Source organism: Notolabrus celidotus, chromosome 3, assembly GCF_009762535.1.
Source record: "Notolabrus celidotus isolate fNotCel1 chromosome 3, fNotCel1.pri, whole genome shotgun sequence".
Lineage (NCBI taxonomy): Eukaryota > Metazoa > Chordata > Actinopteri > Labriformes > Labridae > Notolabrus > Notolabrus celidotus.
Genome location: NC_048274.1, coordinates 35,248,233 through 35,260,238, shown reverse-complemented (window position 1 = coordinate 35,260,238; position 12,006 = coordinate 35,248,233). Strand labels below are relative to the sequence as shown.

At 39.2% G+C, this 12,006-nt stretch overlaps 1 protein-coding gene across 2 annotated transcripts in view; it reads left to right on the top strand.

Moving 5' to 3' along the window:
• The window catches only part of cdh8 (cadherin 8), a 134,471-nt gene that overhangs the window by 86,084 nt on the left and 36,381 nt on the right, over positions 1–12,006 (top strand). For both annotated transcript variants that reach the window (XM_034680734.1, XM_034680733.1), the window contains exons 4-6: positions 2,295–2,414; positions 11,166–11,333; positions 11,569–11,756. In XM_034680734.1, coding sequence (XP_034536625.1) covers positions 2,295–2,414; positions 11,166–11,333; positions 11,569–11,756 — 476 coding nt within the window. The remainder of the gene's footprint in view (positions 1–2,294; positions 2,415–11,165; positions 11,334–11,568; positions 11,757–12,006) is intronic.

Genomic DNA, 12,006 nt, shown 5'->3' with positions numbered 1-12,006 from the left:
AGTCCTTGCGTCTTTTTACGTGAAACTCAGAGTTAGTTTAATAAAGAAGCTCATTTGTGCTGCATTGAGTATTGCTAGTGTGAAGGTAATGGCTAATTGCTCTAGTGTTAAAGGGATGAAGATACCAGATTAGCAATTTAAGTATACAAACATGTATTCAAGCTAAAGTAACATTAAAGAAGCAAAACTTTTAATTGGACAAACTTCACAGAGGAATAAAGAGTTTCTCTTTTTGTTAGAGATGATGTTTGTGCTGAGTGAAAAGGTTCAAGATGTCTATTAGATCATCTTATGACCTTCATCAGAGTGCTTTCAGGTGACACAACACCCCTTTTTGTTGTGTACATCAAAGGGCTGCAGTTCTTAGAGACTATTAGTTGCATGCAGCGGTTTGTAGCTATACACTTATCCCATCTATCACTGCCATGTGGATTTGAACACTAGCTTACATATCCAGTGGACGCAAGCATTATGAGAGGCTGAGTGCTAATCAACACTGACATGACCAGTTAGGCCAAACGCCCATTAAACAAAATTTGATCTGAAGGCATGTCACATTTATTGCAAGTAATTGACACTTGGATGGCTGGACTGTGGACTCACATCTGGAAGAAGGCTGGGGAGGGGGGTTGGTGGTAAATTAAATATATAGTCTGAGCACACAAACTTCAATAAGAAGCTCTGTCTCGCATTTGTTTCAGTCCGTAAGCTCACCCTGCCTGTGACAACAGGGTGAGCTTTTACTAATCTTTGAACAGAAATATTGTCCAGCAAAGATGGGGTTTCCGTCATCATTTCAGTCTCTGTTTCCATCTCGAAGGCCGGTACAAGCAGTAAAGATCCTCCCTGTCCCTCCTGTCACTCTCTGGGGCATACTTTTCCTCAGCCCTGCTGATCATCGCGTGGGAGACTGCAACACATGCGTCATACGTTCCAGCTGATTGTTAACCCTCCTCCTCTTACCACTCCACATTCAGTTTTAACTGTCTTTCTCAAACTAAATTTGAAGTTCAACTTCATGTTTTCTCTCATTCTCTTTGAAATCAATGACGGACAGTTTCCTGCTGCTTTTTTGCTGCAATTTGACAGTCTGACGGCATTGAGGTCCCCTTGTTTTCTCTGTGCTGCTATGGCAAACAGTAATTGTGATGCACTGGGTTTCAGTGCAAGTAAAAGAAAAATCAGGTGCTTCATTGCAAAGAAAACCAGATAAACAATTAATATATTCATTAATATATTCTGGCTTCTAATTGAGAGCTGGCTTTTTTTTTTTTTGTCAAAATGGCAGTCACATCTTGCTACTAAAAGAGACCCTGCCTTTTATTAGAAGTTTTGCAGTGTTATCTTTAATTAAAATACATCATAATAATAATTCAAGCATTCAGTCCTCTCTTAATAAGAAGGTTGGGGGTTCCTGGTCTTGCTGGCCACATGTTGAAGTGTCCTTGGGCAAAACTCTCACCTCCAAACTGCCCCTGTTGGTTGTGTCAGTGGTGTGTGAATGAGATTAGTTAATACTCGTGGGCGCTTTACATAGCATGCTTTAATGTGTTGTCAATGGATGAATGTGATGTAAAAGGACTTTGAGTGGTCAGAAGACTTGAGAAAGCGCTCAATACAGTCCATTATTACTTCATAATGGTTAAGGACGGTTGTATAATTTGCAGGACTCGAGGTCAACAAAGATATGTTATGTTTTGATGAAAGGAGTGAAGCAAGTTGATGAAGTCTATAAGTCTATGCATAAGTATGTACTTCAATAGAGTACATCATTTCGATTTCTTGATGTGTCTTAGTATTGTTATGAACAAATCAGCTATACCCTCTCTACATGACATTTTATTTTGAAAATACCAGGAAGGGGTCATTCTCTATGTTTTGCTTTGTTTTCTTCCTTTAACATGTATTTATGTATTTTCCTTGATTAAGGGGAGCTTTAATTTAAACATGTTTCAATAAAAAAGCCATGTTTTTCTGTGCAGTGAACCTCCTAGTTAAACTGCTCTCACCTCTCCCACTTATTACTGTTCCTTCTCACTAGATTAGAAAACACGTTTTAGAAACTCTCAGATTCCATGGACTCTCTGACATCTCACAGAAACACCATTAGCATGCACTGCAAGTCTCATGCATGTCTGATACAGATGAGACAGGATTTCTGAACAAATCAACCCCACAGAGGGTTGAATCGTCTCATCCTGATTGGCTCAGCACTTCTGAATCTCAGTTCACAGCGTTGTTGAGATGATTGCCTACAGAGTAAGAGTTCATAACTCTGTCTGTCTGCCCCACAGGTACCCCCGTTACCCGGGTAACAGCTACAGATGCTGATGATCCAGTGTACGGGAACAGCGCCAAACTCGTCTACAGCATACTGGAAGGACAACCGTATTTCTCCATAGACCCCAACTCAGGTAAGGGCACTTCTTTGGTTGTTGTTTGGTGTTTTGAATTTAGAGCTTTATTGAACAAACATTGTGAGGCAATGACCACATAGGTCATTTTGAGAATATGACACATTGAATTCATTGATACTGCAACCACATGATGTACTACTAACATCCTAAATGCTACACTCATGGTACCACACAAGTCCAGAACTCTCTGGCTTTAATGGCACAGAAGAAGGACACCTCGAATGACGGGAAAAGCTCTTTATGCTGTTATTCATTGTTTGCCTGACAAAGCCTGACCAAGATCCCTGAGTGGTTGAAGCGTAGCTTCATTAAATTTAATGGGAGCTATTAATACAGTGTGAGAACCCTTTGTCTGAATCCAACCAATGGAGAGCTGAATGTATGTGAGAGTGCACTGAATGAACGCCACGCCCATAATGGGACAAAAGGGAAGAAATGGGCTTTACGGTGATTACATCTAAGGATTACTTTGATAAAGTCTTTTTGTTAAAGACAGGACCAAGTACATCAGGCCAGAACCTTTCAGTATTCAAACATCCATCCTCTTTCATTACCTGCTCCTGTGTAGATAAGTGTGCTTAAAATGTCACCTCAGGTCGAGTAGTGAGCAATCTGTAGGTAAGAATGTCTAAAAGCAAAAGTTCACACAGTTGTTATTAATGTGAAAAATAGATTTGTCAGAAAACACAGGCTCACTGTACAAACTGTCCCCCTGGAGGACATACTGTCTCTGTCACAGAACTTCGCGTTACATTAAGTAGATCGCAGCACTTAAATGATTATAACTTCAAATGTAAGATATCCTGAATTCATACATTATATACGTGTTATCTCTGCTGCGATGAGCAGCTCAGCTCAGCTTGGATGCAGAACGTCTTCCTGAATCTGCTCTGACTTCACTTTCTTCCATGTCACTTGAAGTTCACAGACTTCAGGTTCAGGCTGTACTCAGCTGTGGATCTCTCTCTCTGTTTGGATATTTCATCAGATTATGTCTGTCTAGCATGCTACACACTGATGGATAAGTAAAGAAACCATCTGTTGTGTGTGTTATTGTTGGTATGGGTTGAAATCAGTCTTAAGGCTCAGAGGGTGTCAATAATGGAAAAAACTGAAATAATCAAAAATACATCAAGTGAGTTGAGACTGAGTTTAACGAGCCTGTTTTTAAAAATGAGATGAGAAGAAAGTCCAGGTATTTGTTTTACAATGTAGAAAGTAAAATGATATCAGACTGACGAGTTTATCATCTTCTTTTTTATTTTTCACATTAGTTTTTGGGCATGTTTGCCTTTCACTTAAATGACAGCTGGAGAGAGAAAAGAAACATGGGGAGCAGAGAGTGTGGGATGACATGCAGCAAGGGGTCGTGTCTGGGAGTCAAGCCAGCGACCGCTACAATGAGTGTGATAGCCTGGGTGCATGGGGCATGCACTAAAACCATTAGGTCAACCTGTACACCCTCTATTTGATCTTTTAAAATTATTTCCTCACGCTGTTTTATTTTTACAACATTTCAAATCAGTGAATGTTAAGCAGACTGAAACCAATCCTGGTGGCATCCTCCTGGAAAGCAGCAAAACCTCCCTCATCAGTTGAATACCTATAGACTACCTAAAATAAAAGAAAGCAGAGACTGGATATTGAAATGAGTTTGTTTTGGCTGTGGTGTCTAGACTACATGGAAAACTGTGACATCCAAACATGAGAAGAAACATCAACAAGACATCCACATCCTGATTAGATGAATATTCATGAACGCTCTGCTGTATGCCGACAGTCGCTCCTCCGAGCCTCTGAGCTGGTGTTTAAGATGGATACTAATATGAGTTATATATAACAGACATTTTCATCAAAGTTCATTTACGGCAGAGATAAATATAAGTTTAATATTTTAACTCAATTCACAGGGATTTGCAATGTTGCCTGAGTTTTGTTGGCAAAGCTTGTTGTGTTACAAATACTGTGGATTTGATAAAACAGTTTGAAAGGTGGAGAGCGAGAAGGTGTCTTTTTAATCCCTGTGAGCACTGCTGACAGGTGGCTCAGGTTGTGCAGTTTCCAGCAGGTGGAGATTCAACAGCTTCTCCACCTGCCAGCCCACTTCAGGTTATCTTACCCTGTGCATCAGCCTACACATTCATATACTTCCTGAAGGGGAAAACAATGGGTTTATATCAAAAATACACCAAAAAAAATCAGACAACCAAGAGTCGAGGAGTGTGTTTTCACCATTTTGTTAATATCTGCATCATTATGTAACCTCACCACTTTTCAGAGAGCCCTAAAGGGTGCGCATTAGCAAACGCATGCTAAAAGGTAGCTTGAAATGTTGGTTAATGCTTGAAAAGTTGTGTAACAACAACAGGACTGCAGGTAACTCAGCCCATCTGTTTTTGGAAGTGCTTGTAGATTATCGCAGCGTGAGGCTGCTGTTAACTCAGACTCCCGGCCTCACTCAGTTTCTCCACCTCCTCCCTCTACAGCTGCACACTCATGTTTCACAACATAAACACCACGCTCTGGTAAAATGTGTAGCACTGGGGGCAATGCAGCTCAAGTGAGGAGTATTTAGCTCGATGTTAAACATGAAATCATGCTGCCACAGAGTAGTAAAAGCTTGTTAATTTGTACACTTAAACTACTGGAATATCTTTACTAACTAGCATTTGCTCAAAATTGAATCATCTGTAATTTCAGTAATCAATACAAGCCCTCATAAGAAATGGATTTGTGACATAATAACAGGTTATGCAATATCCTCAGATAGGGTTATTATTAACATCAACACAGGGACATATGATACTTTATAATCAATGTGGAAATTAATTAGATAAATGCCAACCAAAAGTCCTGCAGATGAGATCAGATATGATTATCCTTAAGTGTCTCAAGACATAAATGCTAATTATTTATGAAGAGATAGATTATTATTTTGAAATTTACCCCCCAAAAATTGCCCAAATATGACCATAACTTGAAAAAAAAATCTAACTTAAAACAAATACCGCACTTTGGAAGCAATAGCTCCTACCTCATCACTCCTTCTCAGTCTTTCTGACTACTTAAAGCGCTTTTAGTATGACTCATTGCATTCACACACTGAAGCCAGAGCCTGCTATAGTAAGGGACCATCAGTATTAACATCATTTACACACATTCACACAACACTGACCATGTCACTGGGAGCAATTTTGGGTTCAGTGTCTTGCCCAAGGACACGTCAGTTTTTGACTGCAGGAGCTGACCGCCAACCTTTCGACTGTGAGACGACCGACTCTACCCACTGAGCCACGGCCGCCCCAGAGCTGAGATAATATCTTAAAATCCTTAAAAGCCTGTATGTTTAAGAGCAACACTGGTACAGGACAGCAGTGGCATTGACAAATAGACTGTCTAACAGGAAGGAGATGTTAAAGTGATTGTAAGTAGGGCTGCATCCAGACTGGGGTGGCCTGTCTGGGACATTGACTGATGCAGGGCCGGCAAGACATATGTTCATATACAATGGAATTTTTTTACCCTTTCTGTATACACTTTAGTTATAAAAATTGCTTACACTTAAGTATCATGCAGATTTTCAGTACGCTGTATAACTATCAAACTTAAAAATAAACAAAACATCTTCAAAGCTTAAAAAGAAGTTGCCCAAATTCACGATTTGAGGGTCTTTTAAATACATCTTAAATCAATTTATTAGTATCTACATGTTGCCAATACATTTCCTCCTGACAGATGTGTGCAGGAGTTGCTTGGAATGTTTGACGGACTGATTCCTCTTCTACACGCTTGTCTTCCTTAAGAGATGTGTGAAGTATTTTCTAAAGTTTCAAGTAGAAACAAAGTAAAATATAATTTAAATGCACAGAAAGCTACAAGCAGCCTTCAGTCAAAATAGTTGTTTTTAACAGTACTCCCGTCTCTGACAAGGCAAATAGCCAATTATAGTTAAGGATTTATTAGTGGCATCTGGGGTGGCCAATTGGAGTTCAAGGGTGGACTCTGACACCCCTGCCCACCCTTCTGGACACACCCCTGATTGTGAGAATGACACATGATAAATGTGAGATCAGTGCAACTGGGGTTTAATGGCTGAACAAGCTCTCAGGTGTCATTTTATGATGAAAACATTACACTGGAATTTAGAATAGTACTATGCATGTGTAGTTTGCTCACCTAAAAAGGACATCCAATTGTTTTTTGGACACTTACTTATGTCATAGCAACAGTAGTCAGGTTTAAACTTTACAAAAATATTGAGTTACAAGTAGAAAAGATTATTTAGACAACAATAGTGAAGCACATCTTTACAGACAAAGTGAAACAAAAATGTAAAACTAAACCAATGTTAATGAATAAGGTTATTATGACAGATAAGGTTATAAGATAGAAATACTCTGAACTCTTTTGTGTCTTTGTGTTGTTCCATTTTATTGAAAGGAGCCTATTAGAAACACATCACAAAAACTCAGACTCCTATTATTATTGAGTTTTATTTCAATAGTTTTATTGTGCTCAGTTCTCAAACCTTCATACAAACTGCTTTTGTAGTTCTGCTGTTGAAAAAGAAGAAGGTTCAGCTAGCCTTCACACTCTCTGTGTGTGTGGCTCAATAAATGAAGAGGATTAGCATTATTCTGATCCCACAGAGATCCAGACGACAGCTGAAGACATCATCAGTGTAAAGTAATATTTGCCCTCAATACAACTTTCTGATACTACAATATGCATGATAAAACCAGGCTGGCTCTTATACAGAAGCAGCTAGAACAGCTGTGAATAAGACTGATGCAGGCAGCCTTTCACAACAGGAAGTGTAGGCTGCACATATACTGTATGTGGGTGAGGACAAAAGTATGCCTGTTTCAATAGGATTCATCAGTGGCTGTCCTGCTTTAACTCCTGCACTGCATTATCAGTGATATATTTTACGGTTGGCTGCCGGAAATACATTATTAAATCCACAATGTTATAAAAAAAAGGCAAGCTCGGCACACTGAGTCACATGTTTCCATTAGCTGATTGGTCGTCCTAAATGCTAAATGGGCCAGTGCTCATATGTTGCTGTGTAGCATCATTGCCTTGTGAATTCAAGATAATAATAACAATAATAATTACTTCCTCTCTTCACAAGGCGAACTCTTCAGCAGCGTCACCATGCATAAAGTTATCTCTAAACAGATTCCAGATTGGATCTTTAATTGCTTTTCCAGCTGACTTTTTAACACGTGTCTGTAAGCAATATGATTAAATAATGGTGAAATTACATTAATAAGAAATGAGATGGAAATCAACTGCTCGCAGATTGGGAAAACAGCAACACAATAAACAAGCTTGGAGAGGGGGAGTCTCTAAATATATGTACATAATTGGGATGAAGTTGGACACAGAAATGCGGCTCTTCGTCGCCGCTATAGGCATCACATGGTCCGCCTGTGGCTTCGGAAAACATGTTGAACGAACAATTCAAGGATTAGCATTCATTCTTTGTGTGGTTGTGATGCACATGCAGATGGCTCATTCAAGTGAGCCAGATGTTTTAATGAATGTTAATGAAAATAAAAGGTAAGGGGAAAACAACCATTAGAATGTGTTTGACACTTCCGATGCCGCATCGGAAATGAGAAGTGTTCAATAAATAAATAAACTTTGTGCCCCAATTCATCACTTGGTTAATGGTCGGTGAAAAAAAAAAAAAGTTGAGGCAAATATCTATGGAAATGAGTGTTTGTCTATCCTCCCTTTTCAGTGATTAGGAATTAATTTGAATAATTAACGATGATCAACAGAGATGAGTGTTGCTCCTCGCCGGATGACTTGAGCGTGTTTGTGTGTGAGCGTGGAAGAGGAGGTACGAGCGGGTTGTTTGTGTTGCTCCTTTATTGATGGATTCATTTGTTTGTGTGACTCCAGGAGAGGTAGGCCCACCTTGTTGATGCTTGCACTAAATTCACACATGTTATGAATTTACACTGCTCTATAATTTCTATAATTAGAGCTAACACGAGGATTAGAGAGAGATGAGATACCTTACAATCTCTTATTCAATTAGATATGGGCATGGTTTAGGTTTGTTATATCAGTGACTTTGATGATACATACTCTATGTTGACTCACTCTGACCTTCAGGTGTCTTTTTGTGTGTCCTAGATGTTAGAAAAACAAATAGAGCAATACAGTTTGTCATGCATTACTGTAATAGGGCTGTCCAAAAAAACTGAGCCAGATTTTTTTCTGAATTTTAAAAGTTAACATTTTAAATGTTTAAAATTATATTTTTTGGGGATAGGCATAAACCAAAACAGGATATAGACAATGGATGGATGCAATGGAGTTAACTTCCATGATTTTATTTCATCTACAGGTCTTTTGCCATTTGCAGTCCACTGCTGACATCAATCTGTTTAGCTGTACCTGTATATTTAGATCATAGGCAGTAGCTCAAACTAAAATAACTCTGGTTAACTTTCAATTCCATTTGGCACATTACTTTTGAGTTGTCAACTGAGCCGTCAAGGATATTTTTTATGTAGAATATGCCGTTCAAAAACACAGTCATACTATTTTGTTTCCATCTTGGCAGCAGAAGGAAGCATGAAGACACTGCAGCAGCTTAACTACAGTGTGCCAGAAGGGACAAAATAGAATTTTACATAAAAGCTTAGAATTCCTGACTTTAAATGCATCTGTTAACACATTAATGCTGACAGCCCAGTTTGAACATGTATTCAGATAGATTTAGATTTATTTGAATGAGATACTTAAAGAGTTATTATATTTTCATGTAATTTCAAAATCCCCCTGTCAATTAAATGTGTGCAAGATTTTTGACTAAGATTTACTCTTGATGAAACATTTATGTTTATGTTACATTTGGGTCTCACTCTGACCTTTAGATGTCTTTTTGTGTTTCCTGTATAATTGAGAACAAAAAAGCCATCCACCCCATTAATATTCATTACCCATTAATTATTTCACTTTAAAAACTGCTGCCTGAATAAACAATCCATCCTTCTGTGCTTGGCCTATTATTGCTTACAAAACATGAGCTTTGTATTATAGCAGGTCAAATCTTTATCTTCAAAACTGATTGACTTTTGTTAATTAGAATCGGTTCCATTATTTTTACTGTTGGTAGCTGGTTTAAGTCGAGTAATATAAAAACGTACCCAACTATCATTCTTGTGACAATCCAGTCTTTTGCCACAACATTCATTCATTCAGTGTTTTCAGAATAAAATGACAGTGTGTTAGGAGATCACTTAGATTTGACTGAATTAACAACTTAAGGACATATATCACAGCATCTGTATATAAGTGTCAAATTAAAGCTAAGTTGTGTGCACTCCGTGGTCATTGTGTGACTGAATATCCTTTGAAAAATGAAACTTCCAAACAGTTGGTTCTTGAAGAATGGGCAGGAAGTTAGACCTTTCAAACCTCAAACAAAAACACAACTATGAAGAGTAAGCATTTTGACAACATTGTTGACAGTGAATGACTAATTTATACTCTGCTCCACTGCAACACAATGGACATGAAACATGTTTGTTTTGTGCTTCTTTTTAACACTTTTCTCCCACTGGTTTTGATAATGGATCAGTAATAAGTTGTTCAACCAGCAGTCAAACGTGGTTGACAGAATAGTTCATAAAACATAAGGCTGAGACAAAGTAGGCAGAAATATATATATATAGTACATAATGATCTAATGTGACCATCTGGTCTGAACTGTTCTTTTGTGCTGATCTCAGGCTCATTGAATGCAACATTTCTTTGTATGCTCTTACAGAGCTCAGGGAATAACGGCACACCAACATATAGTTCTTGACCTGGATGAAATAATGCCTCAAACCAAATTAAACAGCAGGTATGAAGCATATTGTTTTTACAAGATACTTATTTATTAAATTATCCAAACAATAGAGTTACAACTCCCTCCTCTGTAGCAGCCCTGCTGACGAGGTGAGATAGCTGTTTTGCTTTAAATACCCCAACTTTTCTTCTTCACTTCCCACTATTTGTTTAGATCATCAATGCAGTGTGTGACCTCCAAAAGCAAAACTGACCCTGAAATCGAGCTGCATCTCGAAGCAAAATCTATCTGAAGGAAAGAAAATGCAGGCACAGACAACATCGTAACCCCTCCCACATTTTTCATCACAGCCCAGCATATTCTCATTGTCTGAGGCAGCTCAGGACCAAGGCAGGGTGTCATGCCAAAGCCTGGCTTTTATGAGGGGTTTTATATTCATTTGATGATCCTGCGGGCCTCTGTTTCCTGAGTGGATTATCCGTATATGCCTGTGCTGAGCCCTTTTTATATTCAGCGCCGTGGCAGAGTCAATAAGGTCCATTCTGCATACAATATTCAAGATTATACAAGACAGACAGCATAATTCACACTCAATCAGAATACAAATGACTGCAGACGGCGGAGCAACACATTCGAAAACAAACACAGCTGATTCTCAGAGCAGGGGCTGGCTCAGGCATGGGCACCTTGCTATGCTCACACAGACGGAGCTTTTTCAGAGAGAAAACCTGCAGGGAAATCTTTACCTCAGCTCGCTTTGGAGTCCTTATTTTCCAGAAATGTACGTTACAAAGTATGGCAAGGCAAGCCTGAAGGTTACAGTATGCCTTCCTCATGCATACTTGCACGTGGGTCATTAAAACGATGTGCAATGAGTCTATCACTCATGTTTATAATTGCATTAATGTGTTATGAACTGTTTCCACCTCCAGCGACCATAAAAGTCGCCCTCCACGGGATGGATCGTGAGATGAGGGAGGAGTACCTGGTGGTCATTCAGGCAAAGGACATGGGAGGTCACATGGGCGGCTTGTCTGGAACCACGACTGTCACTGTCACACTAACGGACATCAATGACAATCCGCCAAAATTCTCCAAAAGTAAGTTTCTTCAAACTTTTAACGTCTCAAATTAGTTATGCTGCCTGAAGTATATTTCTCTGATTGCTCTTAATTGGGAAAATAAATATGACTTAGCAAATTTCATCAAAAGACTCCTCAGAAGCTTTTCCCTTTAACTGCATGCTGTAAAATATAATCATGATGTACTACCATGATTATTTTGTTGTTTGTTCAACTGTAGAAACCTGAAAGAGCTGTGTCTGTCCCCCCTCAGGTCTGTATGAGTTTGTGATCCCTGAGGACCTGCCGATTGGGAAAATGGGCGGGAAGGTAAAAGCAAACGACAGAGACGTTGGCGAGAATTCCAAATCAACGTACAGCATCGTGGAGGGAGATGAACAAGGCCTATTTGAGATCGTAACGGACGGACAGACACAAGAAGGGATGCTACGACTGAAAAGGGTAAGGCCTAGCGCAGAAACTCCAGGCTGAAGTCAGCTCTACTTGTTTGTTCTGTCTTTGTCAGTTACAGGTCATTGGCTGATGATCAAACAAAACAAGTTCCTGGACTTAAAGGTGCAAAGGCTGGTATGAGATTGTCCATATAAAAAATTAAGACAATGTAATTTAGTGCTGCAGTAACAAATAAAGGAGGACTTGTGGGCGTTCTTGCTCTCCAAAGTCTTCTTAAGACAGAGCAGATAGTGGGGGC